We start from the raw sequence: 19,574 nt of genomic DNA on the forward strand, positions 1-19,574 counted from the left end.
ATAAAATTATAACCATATCATTATTTTTTAAAATAAATCTACATATAAAAAACTCATTAAATTTATAGATGTAAGATTTTTTTATTAAAATCATGATATGTGAGACTAACTAAAATTAATATTTACAATTAAAATAAATTAAAAAAATTTAAAAAAATAATAAATAGATATACAATAAGTATGCGAAACATAAAATCTGTACGTTTTGGTACGACAAAGGATAAATCTATATTTTATATATATATATTTATAAAAATTTATTGATATAAGAAAGGAGTGAAAAGATTACGTTTAACGAGAGAAATTTAAAAAATTTAGATTAAATAAATTAAATAAATTATTTAATAATTAATATTTTAAAATAGAAATAAAATTAAAATAAATTATATTTAAAATTATTTTTATTTTTTTTTATCTCGAGACTGTAAAAGTCTCTCGAGAAAATTTATTCTTCCCTATCCTTCTTCGTCTTCGCTCACTCCTTTCCAAACAAGACCTTCCCCTTGACTTTCCCCTTAATTGTCCTTCCTTCTCCTTCCCTCACCTCCTCCCAAACAAACCGTGAGGACGCCCGCCGCGTCTCCTCCCTCCCAGCACCGTCTGGTCTTCTCCCGATTGGCTTCTTCGCACGCTCGCCCGAAGAGGGAAAAGTTCCCGTTGCCGACCACCGGAGGAGAAGGTGAAAGCCCGTCGCCGACGCCGCGCCTTTTGGGTTGCTGCAGCTTCCTCGACGCCTCATTTTCCCGATCGGCATTCACTCACGCCGCGTGTCGGAGCTGTGGTGAAGGACTGCCGGAGAGCTTGAGAGGGCAGCGTGCAGCAGAGGTCTTTTTCCTCCTTCATTCGTTCCCTATTTTCATCCAAATACACAACTTCCTCCCTCCTTTTCTCTCCTTCCCCTTCTCTTCCTTTCTCCTGGAATGCACACTCCGTAGGCAACACTAAGTTCATCGCGTCCCTGATATTTTGTCTGTTAAAAGTAGAAAAATTTTAGAAAATTGAAGTGACAGATGATCTCACTGTTTCCAGCCTTTTCAATTGTTTCTTTGATGAATCCATATAATTTGGTTTACTTATTTTTCCATCTTCTAGATACTAAATTTGAAAATGGAAGAGGATTCAAGTTTCTCACGAGGAGGTGAAATGTCTTTACTGGAGCAATTTGAAGGTATATTGGAAGGAGATAAACTCATGTGAGCTTGCTAAGTTCCATTTTCCTTTATGAAAACATATGCATTTTGTAGTTTCCTTTTTGTTTTTCCTATACCAAATGATGTTCCTAATTATATCATGATTCATGAAGATTCTTTACACTGGCACATATTAAAGTTCTCTAACTGATGGAGGAGGTAGTTTGACTACATTAGAGCCAATAAGGGCTTCCTAAGACTAGAGAAAAAAAAATCTGGAGTAGCCCTCTGAATATTTTACAGATCTAATTCTACAAGATATGCTTCATTGCCCACTGATTTAGGAAGTTGTTTAAGATACAACAGCACCCATATGAAAGATAAAAAAAAGGCTACTAGAATGAGTAATTCTTTTATTGAAACTAGGTTTTGCAGGACCAACTTTACCATGATAGAAAGTCTCATCTCAACAGCACCACTGAAATATTTGCTTTTCTTTGATCTTGCAACCATCTTTTCATTTCTTTAATATTTTTTCTTTTAATTTAAAGACAATATTTTTGTAAGAAAGGTTCATGGGATATTGGTATGCGTATCATACAATGACTATTTGAGCTTCTTAATTTGTGTCATTTAAAGCAATAATAAATAACTATTCTTTTATTCATTTAAGTTATGATCTGATTTTTTAAAATGATCTTGCTTTTTGGATTTTCTGTTTATTGCAGTGATGAAATAGGTTTCTTAGGCGCATCCCAGTTTGTTTCACTAGATCAGGATTTAAGTGGTTCTTCTCTCGACCAGTGCACTCCTATTCAGTCGGCCAATGTTAGTCTAGAGACTAATATAGCAGAGTTGAATACAGTTCAATATGACAAGAATTTTTTCTGGAACAGAAATAATAAGTTGGCAATCTCCACTGATGTGCTATCTCATTTGTACATTGCTGCTCGGCATGCATATATGGACGTATCTAGAAGATATAAAGCATCTATCAACTTAACACTGAACAAAGGTGCCTTTTGTAGTGCATCTGCTCAGGCAAACTTTGATCATCTTCTTGAAGATGAAATTCTAAAACACACAAAGGCCTTACTGATTTTAAGCTGCAACTTCAGCAGTGCTTGGAATGACAGGCCAGTTCTAGTTTAATACTTTTTCTTATGGTAGCTAGGATCTGAGCTTCACTCTTTTATTTGTAAGCATGCTTATTTTATTTCTTCTAAATATAAATAATGGCTAAAACGAACTGTTCATTTGGAACATACATGTCTTTACTGACACAATGATAATAAGTGACCTTTTTTTTGTGAATGACAGTTCTTAAAAAACATACTTTTATGTCAAAAAATGTATTCATAGAAATATTTGGAATAAAAAAAGGAAATTTAGTTCCAGGGAAGATTTGTTCTTTAGAAAAATCAGTTTCTACCACATGTTCAAAAAGTCCTTTATGTACAATAATAAGGTCGTGGAATAAGTATAATTGACATATCCCGAAGAACATCAAGTTTTTTATTTTAAGATAAATGATTGACATTAATTTGTGTATTGAACTCCTCTATATCAAACAAGATCAGTTAGAACTAGTTGCTTTGGTATGTAGAATAAATGTTGGATTTGGATTTGGTTATCTTTTTTCTATCTATTTTTCAAAATAGAAAAAAAAAATCTATTGTGAAAAGTAGAGTATGATTGTGATAGAAATGCAATTTTGTTTTGTTTTGTTTGTTATACTTAACAAACAACCTAATTAATTTGGTAAAGATTACCATTAATTGATTTAGTAAAGCTTACCATTATATATAATTCACACATGATATAATATATAATATAATGTAAAGTACCTTAATAATAAGCAAATAATATGGTATCTAAATCATTAGACAATGATAAATTCTTGTGATCAGTGATCAAATTGAACAATTGGTAATGAATTTATCTGAATAATATATTGCTATTTTATGTTCAATGGACATGATGTGTCTCTACGAGATGTACATTTCATTCGATAAAAATTATTTTGATGATGGTTAAATTGTTGTACCTTCTCAGAAAGCTAGTTCTTTCAAGAAAACATGAGATGCCACTGTTTCTTGAGGAGCTTCGATTCTCTTCACTTATCCTTTCAGGTGCTCCAAAAGTTGAATATGCCTGGAGTCAGAGGTAACCTCTTTATATATATATATATGTTATTTGAGCTTATAACATTTAGTAAGCTAAACCACTTAGTTGGCTAGGAACTTGAATCTCTTACTTAGTTCTATCAATAGTGCAAACATAATTTTTTTTCTTCTTGTAATTGATGACTATTTGCTTAACATATCAGGAAAAATGATACTGATCAAATATGTTAAACACTTTAAAGTGTACTAGATTGATATTACACATATGGTCAGTTTTTTGCAAACAAATTGATTCTATATCAAAAACCTCCTTGGAATTGGCTTTTGGATGCAACTGGCAACATGGTTTAAATCTTATTGTTTTGGTCAACACCTGTGAAACTTATTGATCCACTCACTGAAGGAAATCAATAATAACCTGAAGTGATCAGTGATTCCGGCCAATTCAAGGGGACAGGTTGGGGGGAGGGGGGATTGTGTGTGTGAGTCTTTGTCACACGATTAGGGTTTCTTAATTAAACATATTAATTGAAGAACAGTGGGTTAACAAATATTATTAACATTTATATCAGTAAGTTATATTGCTATAAGGGATTAATTATATTTAATTAAACATATTGATGTTAATATATTAATTGTTTCATTGTATACTAATATTAGTTGAAATATGATTATTTATCTTGATGTTATGATTAGTTTTTGCAAAGGGAGAGTTTTGGAACATTGTTAAAATTAATTATCTGATGTTTAGTTAAACAAATGGCACAAAATATGATACTATAGTAATCTAGCATGATATGATGTTTGAGGAGTTATATGCATGTATGTGTATAATTTCAAAAGTCAAACGTAAGGAAATTAAAAGAACAAAATCTATTCAAATTTATCTCAGAATGCTTCTACTTGTGCAATCGTTTGCTGAGTGTTGGCAAGATATAATACTGAAATTGTATAGTTCTGACCAAAAACTGATACCTAGCATGTTTTAATATTTTAAAGTAACCTTGTTTTCAAGTTGAACTAAGTCAGCTCACATAATGTCTTCAGTAAACCCATTTTTCGTTTTATTATTTAATCAGTTGCTATGAAAGATTAGCATCTATCATCTCATCCTGGATATGGACCATAGTCAAGTGACTTCTTTCTCATGTCTCCACTATCTAGTGAGCCAGTGACTAATTAGAACACCATATAATGGTAGAAAAAGTAATAAAGAGTAGACAAAAAATATAAAAGTTATATGCTATGAAGTTGCCTAAGGGCTTTTGCTTGGTCCTGCCTATGGTGATTAGTTTTATGTGCTTCAAATCCCTAAAATGAGTTTGGCCTAAGGTTTGGTTAGGACTTGAGCAAGGAAAGGCCTGATCAAGTACTATTCTGGTTGAGCCTAGTTTATAGGCGCTGCACTGGTCATGTTTTGCTTCAGGTGCCTAGGCCATTTGACACCTTTAATTTGAACATTCAATCTTGATGATAATGTTGGTCATGTGATCAAATCATTTATTTGCTATAATGATTAAAATATGTCACAAGCCACTTGTTATTATATCTATAATTCATCTTTTGATAGAAAGATGCTATTTTTTCATGTAAGCTATGGTATTAATGATGTCTTTGTCATTATAAATTGATGTCAAGTTTTTGCATATATTCTGATGACATTGTATTTTGTTGTCAAAATATTTATATAATTTTTAAGATAGGTCATCCCTAATGCTCCCCAATTTTGATCCATTATATGCTTTTTTATTTTATATAGCGAACTTATATTCAGAGTGTTCTATTTTGCTGTCAAAATCATTCTATAATTTTTAACGAATTGTCATATCTCTAATGCTCTCTAAATTTTGATGTATTATCTGGTTTTGTTTTTAGATAGTGATCTTATATTCATGAGAGACATGTTTTTTGGGGGTCCAGGAGATGGGTGATTAAGATAGTAGGAGATTACCTCCAGGATTTACCTGGAATTATCAGAGAGGAATCTGACCTAGTGGAGAAAATAGCAGAGGTATATTTCTCATATTTATGGGGCTTCTTCAGATATCATGATGTTCTTGAAATCCTTTTTATTCATAACAGCGTTAGTGTGAGAGCTGACTTGACCACGCCGACAATGAAAAATATGCATGTGATACTAAACTAGTTCTGTTTCTATGCCTGCTTGGTTTTGGTTTTAGAACCCTAGAAGATCCACTGCTCTTGTCCATGAGGTGGACAAATTTACCCTGGGACTGGTGGAGTTTTGATCTTCCTTCCTTTCTCCTGCCTTCGCGTCTTTAACTGATTGAATTTTCTTAAGAATATGAACAAAGTGATTGTTTATTAGCATCATAGAATTAAGTGGCAGTTGACTTTTTTTTACAGACTGTTTAAAAGGGTTATAGTATAAGATTCTATATCCACGTAGAGAAAAGGTTTAGACTGTTTTAATATTATCATCATGAAAACAGAAAAGGAAACATCAAATTGGCCATATTACTAGTGCCATGGCATGCTTTCTACCTTACGCAGTGTTGGCTCTCAATTGTATCAGCATATTGTGAGCCAGGCAGCAGTCCTGTGAGAATGAACAATCTTGCAAGAGTAATGGACTTGTGAGCATTGTTTCGAACGGTAATTGTATCTCTCTGCTTGGTTAAAACCGTATTATTTTGGTGGTCAACTAACACCAATATTGCGTCATCACAGTTAAATGTCATTGTGTTGCTCATTCCAACATGGACCAACTGAGACTGAGCTTGTCTCGGCTGATACCATCTGAAATCGAAATATGTTCTCTTCCCATAACATATTCCATTTTGTGTGTAGAGATAAAACACTAAAAAAATGTAGGCGAAGAGGAAATACACCAACTAAAGCACCAAGAATAGCAAAAAAGGATTCACATTAGAGTAGGAGAAACTGTGATGTATCCATAGTTTGTACCTAAACATGATCTAATTATATTTGTGCAAGTCCAAGTTCAATTCCAATGATTAACCATGATATATTTATCAACATGTGAAAAAAAAATCAATTTTCTTACGATATACCTGGAGAGCACTATTTAATACGGGTCTTCGAAAATACTAAAATTAACCTTAATAGGATACTATAAGAACCAATGCTATATTAGGAAAACATAATCATTAATCTTCGGTTGAAGACTGAAACTTCAATCTTTAAATCTTACCTATGGATTGTGAAGGTCTTGAGATGGACCTCATGAGTGACAAGTGTTAGTGGCAGTATCATGGAAGCACGTGATTTTCACATTTATGACAATTGTGAGTTGCTTTCTCTAGCCGGCTTTTAAATCTAGGCAAATAAGACAATTTTGAAGAACATATCTTCTTTATGTTCTTCCCATGTAGTCAAGATTTGATATCAAACATATCTATTATCTTCTTAACTTTCTTTCTTTCATAGTAGACAACTTGAAAGAAAGGAAAAAGTTAAACTATATATCTTCCCAATCATCTTTCTTCTCTCAATTATCTATCTTTATCTTCTAATATTCTATAGTTCATAGAGCATAAAAGTTAACCTTGCCTTATTGTTTGTCATCGGAAGTTCACATGAAATCAATATTACTAACGTCTATATTTCAAACTTCTGTGAAGGTCTTATTTTATCATCTTTAAAGTTTTGTTATCCATGTTCTAGAAAATTTTGGGTACTTTTTTTCTTCTTCTAATTGAATTACTCAGACATATAACTAGCATCATCACTCATTAGATCATGTGGATTGGCTTTCACTAGGTATAACTTTAGTATTTTTATGCATAATTTTGATCTACCTTTCTAATGGGAGGGAGTTTTCATTTTGTTATCCATGTTCTAGAAAATTTTGGATACTTTTTTTCTTCTTCTAATTGAATTACTCAGACATAACTAGCGTCATCACTCATTAGATCATGTGGATTGGCTTTCACTAGGTACAACTTTACTATTTTTTATACATAATTTTGATCTACCTTTCTAATGGGAGGGAGTTTTCATTGCCCTGTGATTATGGTCTTGCTTACTGTTATCACATATACATTTTTACTAACAATTGCAAGACTATGAGATGCTGCAGTATCAAAATTTCTGTTTGTATTCCCAAATGCAAAACCTCTATCTACACCTTCATTTCTCCATATCCTTTGCCACTAATATGTTTATTCAAATTTCTAATATTTATATGATTTGCAATATATTTTAAATGACTTCATTTCAATTTTTCTTAATTCCCTTTTGATTTATAAATCTTACAATATTCAGTATTCATTTCCTTGGACAATTTATTGGAGTACCTCCTTGCTAACTCTTTTACTTCTACAACATTATGTCTATAATTCTATCTTCATACGAGCTAGACTGATTGCAGTTTTAGCTTTTCTAATACACCTAATTTTAAGACTGTAATTGATAAGGGCTCTATTGATGTTTCAATTACTTCTATAAATGTTTTCCATAGAGATTAAACAGAAGTATATTAAAGTGTTCATGTTATAATCCTATGGATTATCTAAAAAAAATTTCCTTGCAAAAATTATAAGTGAGAAAAAGAATTGGGAGCTCTTATATAAAGCATAGAATCATCATTCTGTACTGATACACTAAAAATTTCTGCTCGGGAAAATATTAGCATGATATGTAAAACAAATACCTCAGGATGACATGGGCTTCAGTAAAAGAAACATTTGAAGTGAAACAACCAACAAATCTGCTAAAATAAATGCAAATGCCAAATAATGCAGAGACCATCTATTGGGCGGGTTTGTATTATTAAATTGCACTCCACTGTTTGAAAGGGATCTTGTCACCTTAACTGACAGCAATCCCTTGAGTTTAGCTGCTTATCCTGATGTAACCACACTCTTTTACTTCTGCACTATTATCTTTATAATTCTGATCTTCATACTAGCTAAACTATTTGTACATTGCCTACTTATAAGATTGTATTATTTATATTTCTACTTTTTTCTCCCACTCATGAAAACATGCTTATATTTCAAGCTTTTAATGCAATCCTTTGGCCATGGACTAGTTTCGTGAATCTAGATGCATGAATGATCACCTAGTCCATATTTTGCATTTAAGGCACATATGTCATGGCAGCACATTATGCCATTTATGATTGGGCTTCGTGATTAGGTTTTATTGGCATAGTCTTACGTTAGCTGTCAAGGCCCAGTGTACCCTCCACTTTTTCCTTGTTTCTTTCATGGTGGGGGTTGGCATTATTGATGGTGTAGCATAAATTAGAGCAACTTAGGAAATATGGACTAGGTGGCATAAAGCCCTTTTCCAATGTGACATAATTAAGTTTCACATATTTTAATCTAATTAGATGAAGAACAGACACATGGCAGTTGCTGTTGACTTTTAATGAAATTCACTTTCTGCTCTTTCCTAGCATGATTGTTTTTGCTACATTATAATGTAGTATATGTAGCAAAAACAATCTGGATGACAAGAAGAATAAGTTTCCCATATGGTTTCCATCTGTCACTTTTGGATGTTTTTTCCTCTCATAGCATAAGCAGGTTCTGTCTCTATGGCTGACTTGCTACCTGTCAATTAACTTCCAATCTGCTGATCACTGTAGACATCATGTATTTTTGATGTCGTCACATTTAACTATCTGGTTTGACTTATGTTATGGTAATATAGTCAAGCTTGAAAAATGGGTTTGACACTTGGTAATATATCCTTATTCCTATCTGACTGATTTACTTATTTGCAGAAATCAAAAATGAACTATCGAGCATGGGGCCACCGTTGCTGGCTTATATCTTGCATGACTAGTGATCAGGTTAGATTTAAACTGTTTTATTTTACTAGTTTGCACAGCTGCCATTCTATGCAATGTTAGCTGCTTAGGCATGTTACACCTGGCTAGCAATGGCCAAAAATGAATTGCCTATTTTGAAAAGTTGGGGATGCGCTGATCCATGCCACATGACATCATAATATTCGACTAATGTATTCATGACTCTGTTTTAGATGGCAGTTGATTTGTTTGGTCCTAAAATATCATGTAAGTTGTTCTGTATGATAGTCTGTTGGAGTTTTTTTTTTTTCATTTTCATATGTACTTTTTTGCAAGTATATCAAAGCATCTATCTTCATAGCAACTTAATTTCAAAGCACAATGCACAAATGGTTAATTTTTCCATGATAATTTCAGGTGTTTCATGAATTGGCCAAATCAAAAAAATGGACAGAGTTGCATGTTGCTGATAATTGCTGCTTCCACTACCGCAGAGTAAGCTTTTTTTAGAGGTTTCCCTTTTTTTGTTGTCTCATTAAATCATCAATAATCTTTTAGAATTAGATTCACAGTTACACTACAAAATATTTCTTGAATCATGAGCAAAATTTCAATCCAGTTAAAAATTATCCAAATGAATTTTTAAATGATGCCCAACTTTTCAATAAAATCTGACCATCTAGTTTGTCCTACAAAAATTTTAGAGAAATTTGATTTGTTGCACTCCATGTCTTGGCTTGTGGTCTTATATGAGAAGCCCTTAGGGTGTGGCCGAGTTGGTTCCTAGGTGATAGATTTGTCGCATTGGGCACGGGTTGAATCGCAGGGTTGACAACCGTGGAATGCTCTCCCACCTGGGGGCCTTGCTCGATACCTGATTTACCTGTCTATATCTCGCTTCTATGACTGCTTGGGGTGAGCGAAATCATCTTTTGTTGCATTGTGGTCTTATATGAGAAACTTGAGTTGCTAGGTTTTCAAGTAGAACTAAAACAGCCAAATTTTATAATAGATTTGATTTGCCTTGTTTTCCCGACAATACTTGTTGAGCACATGTTGCTGATAGTTATACTAAGTTGGCCAATTAATTTCAATTCAACCTCAACAGGTTCAATGTAATTAACGTTTCAATAGTGAAGTAAAACATTTATGGGAACGTTCGATAAATTTTAAGTTATTATCACTTTATTTTAATTGGCCCCAAGTTTTGTAATGGATGATTAATGTAACACATCTATTTGGAGTTATCTTGCCGTTTTCATGTATCATATGTGAGTGCTAGCGTGTTAGATGCTTATAAACGGTACAAGTGCATAAACATATGTCAGCTTGGTGTTCTGCAGGAATTGATGCTTAACTTACTAAAGGAATACCATGAGGCTTCCACCAGTTGCAATTTTGATGTTTGTTTATTATATAAGGTACAAATTCTTTCCAAGTAGATCATGACAGAGCACGCTGCATTTATTTCAGGGATATTGATATCTCAAAATCTATCATCGTGTTTTTTCCTTGGCATTGACACTTGCATTATTTACTAAATTCATTAGTGAGAGTCTGGTCTATTGTAGGCCAAGGTCATCTAATTTACTCTAATATTGCCCTTACCTTGCTTCCTTTCTAATTATTTTATTTTGGGTTCACATCTTCTTAGTTAGTTTGAGAAAGTAACCTAATTCACCTTTTTATAAAGGTTACCTAAATATAATTATACATTAAGGGATTTACAAAATAAAGAGGTGCACAAGTATTAACATATAAATCAACAAATAGCATCGAAGGTAAAATAATATAATAATAGAAATCTATTGAAAAATAATGAGAGTATCAATTGTTTAACTTTTGAAAACAAACTCATGCTAATCCTCATATGATCACCGATGTATATATAACACAAAAAAAATCCAATTGTCGTTTCCTCAATAATCTAATTTCTTTGTGGTTTATTTTACTATTTTAATATCATTTTATCCCTTTTTCAAAATAGTTATAACAGTATATACATAATCTATTTTTATATATTAATTTATGCAAAAGGAATGTGTAAATGCCCCAGGATAAATTTACCTATCTCAATCTACAATAAGTAGTGATTTGGAAATTTGTGTGCTCCCCTCTAATGAGTATCTACAAATACAAATATAGAAATAACTTATAAAAACTTAATATAAATCTCTAATAATAATAATATTAACACAAAATCTAGAAATTAATTAGAACTCAAGGTTGATGGATCCAATCTTAACCCAACTACCTTGACATAACCCCAATTACCAATATTCATGGCTAATGAACAACCATTATTTCTCCATCCTAAACCAAATAGTCCAAACTAAAATTGAAATATAATAAAATAAAATTTTTACCTTGCAATTTCTCCTCGATCGATATCGATAAAATAGCGAAGATGTTTCAATGATATGAAACACCTGAGCCAATCGAGATTAGTTTGAAATAGATAATTATTTCTCAACGTCCACAATAGAGTTACCAACTTCTAACCTTCACTCTAATTGATAAGTGAGATGAGACTTGGCGGTGCCTTAGATGCTAAGCAGCAACTTCACCTAAGGCCACAGGAAGCTGAGAAAATAAGGAGGGGTTGAAGGTGATGGCATCCACTCCCACATAGAAATTTGGTTCAGTCATAAATTGCTTAAAACAATTCAAATTTATCCTATGTGACCCTAATAACCATGTGTACTCGATGGGTTCGTTTCAAACCCAACCCGATTCAATTCAATGCCTAAAATCAAAATTTTCAATTTAGTTCAATTTGTTTCACCATCTATTTTTAAAATTTGATTTAAGATAAAAAATTAAATAAGATATAAACTTGATATCTGACCCACTTCATATGGTTTGTAGAGGCTCATGAACTGCAATTCCATATGGAAACTTATGTTACTTCAATATGTGTAGCCATTTTCATGTTTCCTGTTAATAGAGGGAATGCTTTTTTTAGTTATTCTGATTACTAAATAAAGACAGGCTGAATGAAAGATTTCTTTCATTTTCTTTTTAACAGGAAGAGTTTAAATGGACAGAGTTGCTAATTAGACGCTACATTGGAAGAGAGGTATAGGCCACGATAGCCATCTAGTCATTATTGCTGCAGCATTGAGAAGGATCATGTTGCATTGTTCTTCGAAGATTTTCATTAACCTTATAAAAGCACTAGCTAATAATTTCTTCCTGGTCTTTAAATTGTTTGAAGGCCTTATGGATTCATCGTCGGTTCCTCACTCAGTGTTGGATAAAGCACTTCACCACTAACCAAGGAGCAGCAGTCACAGAATCTGAAGATCTTATTAGCTCCACAACACAGATATTTCTCGCAAAAGAGCTGCAGTTTGCACGATCCTTCTTAAACATCGCTGATGGATGTTACGACACCCATGATCAAGCACAGTATGCAGCTTCTTATATCCTTTGGACACTGAAGGTCTCTGGCATCGTTTTCTTTTACAAAACTCTTGCTGCATTATAAAATTACCGCCATACCTTTATCTTGTGTCCTTTCTATGATTTGCCCATTTTTTCTTATCTGCAGTTTGCCTTGTCTCAAGAGTCTATGCATGAAGAGATCCTCAGTGAACTCAGAGACCTGAAACCCTTGTTGCTGAAGACCTGCGCTGTAAATTCTTTAGGCTGGGAGATGATTCTTCTTTGACCCCCTCTTGTGTTGAAAGATAATGTTAAAATTTACATCTCCCATCGGACGTGACGTTTGTTGTGTTTGTTTGTGATATTTTATTTAAAATTTCAGTGTAGCTGTGCTTTATGAAAGATAGTTTTGGTGTAATTATAAAGTTGTTGTCAATGATAATAAATTTTTTCTCGGGATTATGTATTTGTAAGAGTTTCATATATCATTTTTTTTGTAACTATGCTCTCTCATTGCAGAGTGGAATGGATTAGTGTTGATCAATTCATGGTATGCTCCATTGACAGTCAATCTGTTCAAATTAATAAGAATAAATTCGACTTGTTTCATGTATTAAAGAAATCTGATATAATTTTTTTGGTTAAAAAATAATGGGCAAAATAAAAAGGATGCCCTTTATTTATTATTGTTTTTATTAAAAGTTATTTAAAAAAATAAAATAACATTCAAATTTATTTTTCATTTTAAAAATATTATATTTCAGTGTTTTTGTAGTATTTATATTATAGTGTTTATTGTGGTTTAAATTATAGTACTAATTGAAATATATTATTTTGATAAATTATTAAAATTTAATATTAATCAGTATTAAGATAATATCCTTTGTATCAATCATATTGACTAGTGCTATTTTATGTTAACACTTAATGTTTTTTTAAAAAATTATTCTTATATAAAATAACGTTAAAATGATAGTATTTCAATAGAAAGCAAATAATGAATTTAATTATATAATTGACTTTTTTTTTCTTAATTTCTTTCCTCATTTCATTTCTAATTTACTATTGGCATCATATATCATAATATCGTTTCAATCGAAGATTGAAACATTAGCACCACTCAAAAAATTTTAAATATTGCTTGCAACAATCTATTAAAATAAATTAGCTTAATATTTTTTAATTTAATTTGATTTTATATAAAATGCTTTTATATTAAAATATTCTTTAATAATTTAGATAAAAATATTTAAAATTTACTTAAATTTGATAACAAAATTTAAAATAACTATAAAAAAAATATTTTAGTTATATGTAATAATTTTAATCAAATTTGAGTATTTTTTCTCTATGCTATAACTACAATAATATTAAAATAAAAATAGTTTTGAGATAAAAAAAATGCTGGATACTATTTTATTTTATTTTTTAAAAAAGAACGTCTCCATTTTGAAGCTAAGTTCTGTTGGGTTTGATTCATCGATCCTATTTGGTACATTGTGTCCCGAATCCTTTTTCTACATAGGATGAAATTCGTTATCCCAACGATCTCACACGATCGGTCCCAATGATCTATAGAAGAGATAAATCGAGAAACTACAGTTGATCACGATGGAGAAAGATATTGCTTAATTTCGTCGAAATTCAAACTCTTATCTTTTTTACAAGTTTACTTTATTGTAATCAACTCAGTTATATTTCAGGTATTGTATCCTGAACCCTTGGCCCATGGGCTCATGGCCCATTTGTCATCATCGCAGTTCTTCGTCCGCCACAAAGAGTGAAGCAAATTAAAAAAAAAAAAATCTAATTTCCACGCTCCGATTTATATTTGATCTCAATTGGTCGGAAGAAAAGCTGCGACCATGGCCGCCCGCATCGGCTACAGTTTGCTCTTGATAGAGCGCAGTCTCCTTTCTCCATTCCTGAAACCCAATGGAAGATCTCTTCCGGCAGTCAGCATCTTCCCCTCGGTGCGCGCCCGCATAGGATGGGGCAGTATCCGCTGCGCGGCCTCGGAGTCCACCGACGGTAAGGTCTCTGCCCGTCTCTCTTTGATGAAGCAGGTCCTGAAGGACGCCGAGGAACGTTCTCTCTCCGCCGGCGCAGAACAGGCGCCTAAGGTTACCTTAGGTAAAGATTCCCGTCTTCCACCAAAAAGATTCAGACTTGCTCTTTAATTGTTTTTAATGCTTTTCTCGATTCTGATTTGGTCGTTGGCAAGAACAATTTGTTTCGGGAGGTAAGTTTACTAGTAGGAAGCACGATAGGGAAGAATATGGATAGAATCGACATTAAGGATGTTCCAAATGGGAAATAAGGGAGCTTGTTCGATACCTGTTCAGGTTGTAAGCCCCATACAGGTACCCGCCTAATAGTTGGTTTTTGCTGTAGTAAATAGCAAAGAGTTCCAACCTATCTATGCACCCCAAATCTTCCAATAGGCATTTAGTACCATGTGCAGTTTAGTAGGGGAGTGTTTTGGGGGAAGCTAGTTTGTAATCATTCTACATTCTAGGTTGCTAAGGTGACATTGCTACAGTTGGATGTAGAATAGGAGCTCAAGTCTGATGCTTTTGACACTGATTTTTATCAGAATATAGATTTGAAGACTGAATCATAATTGGTTGTTGAGGTCCAGTTTTTAAAAATATATAGGAGATCGCATGACACATGTATGTAATATTGGCATTTCTCTGTAGACAGAATTTTTGCTATGACCCATCTCACAAAAGTTTCTTTGATTCGTCCATGGGGCCAACAAAAGTGTGGCAAATATCAACTCATTGCAACCCGTATTAGTGGCAAGTGGTTAGCAAGAATTTGAGGAGGATGACTGGTTTTTTATCCATATCTTATCCAGAAAAAATGTACTTCTATTGTATGGTTTTAGCTGTAGAATGTTAGTTGTTCCAAATTGCAGTCCTTAGACATGCCAAAATATAAACCAGGCTGTGAGCCTTTACTGTCACTTGAAACAAAGAACATGTGAGAAAATGAGAAATGTCCATAGGAGATCTGCAACATGATTGGGCGGTGGAATGCTCTTCCATTTGCTTCCTTATTTCCTCCTATTTGCTATTAGTAGGGTATTTGAATCTATATTTTTTTCTATTTTTTTAACTACAGTTTTTAATATTTGTTGAACCTTCTGTATAGATTGAAAAAAGATATGTTATTTTGTTGTTGTTCAATTTCAGCTTCCTTTTGTCTAACAAGTTGCTGAAACTTGATGATAGCAGACTTACTCATGCTTCACCATGTAAAGCCTGCCACTAATGCAAGTGATCCTAGATTACTAGTGCCACGTGATATGATACCATACCTGATTGTGCCATTGTTATTATTTGTTTTCCCTTACGGTTTTTCTTTCCTATCGGTGTTTCTTCTTATTATTAGGGTTTTGATTTTGAAGCCTTAGCCATAATGGACTACCATATGAAAAATATAGTTACTTGTGTTAAAGCTCATGGAGAGAAACTTTAGAAATTTAAATTTTAAATTAAGTAGAACTAGATTTAATTCAAACAAAAAGAAAAGAAGACAAAGTTAAGATGGATGGATAAGAAATTTTAGTAATAGTTTTAGATATTTTGGATTTATTATTCGCTATAAGATATCGAGGAAGAAATTATTGATAGGATAAAGAAGGTGGTTGAAATAAAAGTGCTTTTGGAGTTTTTTTGTGGTATTTGTGACCCTTTTTTGATTAAAAGGATTTTTTAATAAGATTGCAGTATAATTAGCCATATTTAGTGGGTCAGAGTGTTAGATAGTTAGAAAATAACTTGTATAAAAAATAATATAGTATATACCAAAAACTGAGATAAATGTGGGGGCTATGAAAAAATGAAATATTAAATTGTTTCTATTAGGGAGCAATAGCTATAGCTCCAATAGTTGATAAAACTAGAAAAAGTAGGTTTAGATAATATGAGCATATTCAAAGATGTTTAAGAGATTATATCGCTAGCCAAGTTTAGTCAATTGGTGATTAGATGTAAGGGTACAGAATACTTTTGCTAACATTATTACAAATAAGTTAGAAGAACTGGTTGTTGCTAATGATATCTTGCATAGAGTTCAACGGTGAGCTGAAATTTGTAGTTGGTCTCAGATAGTTGGGGCAAACATAGCTTGATATTGATTTTGTTCTTTAGCTTATCTTACTCTATTCTCTTTCTTATCAGAGTTTGAGTTTGGTATATTTTTCCAAAATTTGGACAAGTGTCTTTAAATCAGTTCATTCTAGTCATTTTCCATTACTTTCTAACTATATCCTCTGAAAAAATTGCTGATACAAACTAAAATTTGGCAATGTTAATTTAGATTTACCATCTAACAACATTGTCTGTTTTCTTGTGGGCATCTAGTTACTATTACTGCTTGGATCATTTTTGTATAAGAAAAAATGATTTTCTCTGTATTGTTGAGTCTATTTCTTATGGGGATAGGCCCAATCATTTTGCATGATTTCTAACCCTTCATCCATTTCTTTCACTAGCAGATATAGACCATGATTTGAATCCATCATAAACTTCATATATGAACTTATAAATGTTCCCTTGTAATGATTTATGAACTTGAAATGGTATCCTGTGTTTTTTCAGATTACATAATGCATTAAATTAGAGCATCCTATATGGCTTCTGTTTTGTCTTCCAAGCTTTTTTAATCTTCCAGTAACCAAATTTCGGTGGTTAAATGACATAATATTTGGCTTGCCACTTCTATATTCTTCATACTTTTCATCTCGTACAACATTGCAGACATTTAGCTTGCATTATGAGAAATGAAGAATCTTGAAATCTTTTTCTGTATTAGTGTTGTTTGTGTTTTTTTTTTCTTCCCTTCCCCAGGGGTCAACGTGAGAGATCTAAGTGTAATTGTTGTCTCTGTTTTTATGTTATATGTTGTTTTTGCAGACCATGTCACGGTTAGCTATGCTAGAAGTGGGGGACCTGGTGGGCAAAATGTAAACAAAGGTATGTTGGTGATCCTATTAATTGTTCTTTATTCAATTACTGGGAAGACTTGCATTATATTCAGAGTAGTAGCTATTCTTGTTCTGCATAACTAATAACTTTTTTGCATCTATAATTTTTTACATGAAATTTATATTAAAAAAGAACAAGTGTTCTTACTCCCTTAGCATTTATAGATTTATCCTTAAACACCGAACCATGCCTGTCTTTAAACATATTCAGAATTGGGTTTTTTAATTAATATTTTTGCGAGGGATGCCATTCATACTCTGAAGTTATTTTGGGACATGAGGCTCATTCATAATTTGCAGGAATAAACTTAAAATTTTCCTATTTTTACCATGGATGAATTAATTTACAAGTAAATTTCTGTGCCAGTGTATATATACATATGTTTGTTTAGTTGCCTTTGGAAATTGGTTCCAAATCTATCTAATTTTGAGTTATTTTCTTCTTTGAATTTTGAAGTTGTAATACTTGTCATTGCAGGTAATTGGATGCTATAAATTGGCTTTGGCCTCTAAATGATTTTTCTCATAGAAATTTGTGAAATTGTTATCATACAATTTGTTGTTCATTTGAACTTTTTGTTGCAGTGAATACTAAAGTAGATATGCGCTTCAATGTGAAAAAGGCAGATTGGCTGAGTGAAAGAATCCGTGAGAGAATACTCCAAATGGTGATTTATTGTGTTTCCATATCTCTTTGTTTGTATACCATGCATATCACTTGCTTTTCTTTAGGCTATCCACTTTTTTCTTTGTAGCAGGAATAATTGAACATTGAGCTAGCTAGACAGGACTCTGCACTAATTGACATCATTCTACATAATAACAGGAAAAAAACCGAATCAACAAAGATGGGGAGCTTGTGATATCTTCTACCAAGACTCGAACCCAGAAGTATGTTACCCAGTTGTTAGTACCTTGTGTTTTTCTTTCTAATCACTCGAGCAGCTCATTTACTTATCGTATTGTCTAGGGGTAATATTGAAGATGCTTTGGAGAAATTGCAGGTGCAGTTGTTTTCTCTTGTGCCTGTTTTTTTTTTTTTTTTGCTACCAGTACAACAAACAATATTGATTTTGTTTTACCATCCTTTGAAAAATTTATTATCCTTCTAACTGCCACTAGTATGCTCCTTTCTCAAAAAGGCTATCATCAATGCTGCGTCATATGTGCCTCCACCTCCCAGCGAAGAACAGAAGAAAAAAATTGAGAAATTGTATGCATTCTTCTCCTTAATGACCTGCGATTTTTATGAGTCGTGATATTATCTATTTCTCTATACCATCTCAATTCCATATTATCTAAAAACTGAAGTTTGTAATACAGTGCCATGTCTTATTTATGTTACTGCTTGTGAAATTTCCAATTCTTAGTACTTGAGCCGCAATGGTTTCTCTGTCTTCTTTAATCTTCTCCTTGCGAATCTTCAAATCTTCAAAAATTGTCTCTTAGTCTATGTTCGCTATCCGGAAATGAGTTTCAACTGTTACTTTTTGTGGTTGAAGAGCTGCTATTGGGGAACAGAAGAGATTGCTGAACAAGAAAACTCTCTCACAGAAAAAGGCATTCAGAAGGAACAAGGACAGTTGGGATTAATCTGGAGCTATCAAAAATCAATCAGCGATACCACTTCCTAGGTAATTTCTAGATTTTATTTCCATTTGATATTTCCGTTGCAGCGATGTCGTAAATGTACATTTCTCTGAAGGCTGTGAATCAAAGCAGCACCAATCTCAGTTTTTTTTACATAACACATTGTTTCTTCTAGTTTCTCAAAACAGATTTTGCATAACATTTGCCAATGCAAGTCAAAATCGAAGAGTGGTTTATACTTTCTGTTTACTTGTAGGATGAAGTGCAGCTGATATCCTTCAGAGTAGTGTTAGAGCAATTTCACTTGATGAATTGATTTTGGCAATCTGTTGTGGTACTGAAGTGTTCACCAAGTTATAATCATATACAAAGAAGGAAGTTTGCTCTTTCACCTAAATCATTCCTAGCATGATAATTTGCATCTCGAAGTTCTTTGAAAGGTCAGTCTTTGGTACAGTTCATCAGTATTTACAAATCTTTTTTGTATTTAAATAGGTTGAAAAATTTTAGTTGAAGTTTACCTTCATTTTCAAAATAGCTTTCTGAGTTTGAATATTGTGGATTGTTTGGAATTGCTGTAGTTTTGACTAAAATTACTTAAC

At 32.7% G+C, this 19,574-nt stretch overlaps 2 protein-coding genes across 4 annotated transcripts; both read left to right on the forward strand.

The window, feature by feature from the left end:
• The first annotated feature begins 526 nt into the window (after positions 1 to 526).
• On the forward strand, positions 527 to 12,841 carry LOC141824485 (uncharacterized). Of its 3 annotated transcripts, none has more exons than XM_074711782.1 (11): positions 527 to 825; positions 1,093 to 1,193; positions 1,859 to 2,266; positions 3,186 to 3,296; positions 5,177 to 5,267; positions 8,973 to 9,041; positions 9,417 to 9,494; positions 10,328 to 10,420; positions 12,028 to 12,078; positions 12,217 to 12,444; positions 12,553 to 12,841. In XM_074711782.1, the coding sequence occupies exons 2-11, from the start codon at positions 1,108 to 1,110 to the stop codon at positions 12,670 to 12,672; spliced, it is 1,335 nt and encodes a 444-aa protein (XP_074567883.1). In that variant the 5' UTR covers positions 527 to 825; positions 1,093 to 1,107; the 3' UTR covers positions 12,673 to 12,841. The 3 variants fall into 3 exon arrangements, with proteins under 3 accessions (XP_074567883.1, XP_074567884.1, XP_074567885.1); XM_074711783.1 differs by having other exon boundaries at positions 10,343 to 10,420; XM_074711784.1 differs by having other exon boundaries at positions 1,093 to 1,168; positions 1,870 to 2,266.
• Positions 12,842 to 14,223: 1,382 nt separating this feature from the next.
• LOC141825136 (uncharacterized) lies at positions 14,224 to 19,509 on the forward strand. Its single transcript, XM_074712525.1, has 8 exons — positions 14,224 to 14,519; positions 17,312 to 17,371; positions 17,968 to 18,050; positions 18,209 to 18,273; positions 18,353 to 18,386; positions 18,525 to 18,595; positions 18,885 to 19,016; positions 19,229 to 19,509. Exons 1-7 carry the CDS (start codon positions 14,252 to 14,254, stop codon positions 18,973 to 18,975), a joined length of 672 nt encoding a protein of 223 aa, XP_074568626.1. The 5' UTR covers positions 14,224 to 14,251; the 3' UTR covers positions 18,976 to 19,016; positions 19,229 to 19,509.
• Positions 19,510 to 19,574: the final 65 nt, after the last annotated feature.

This window comes from Curcuma longa, chromosome 3, assembly GCF_044706935.1.
Source record: "Curcuma longa cultivar G26 ecotype Majalengka, Jawa Barat chromosome 3, ITB_CL_G26_1.1, whole genome shotgun sequence".
NCBI lineage: Eukaryota > Viridiplantae > Streptophyta > Magnoliopsida > Zingiberales > Zingiberaceae > Curcuma > Curcuma longa.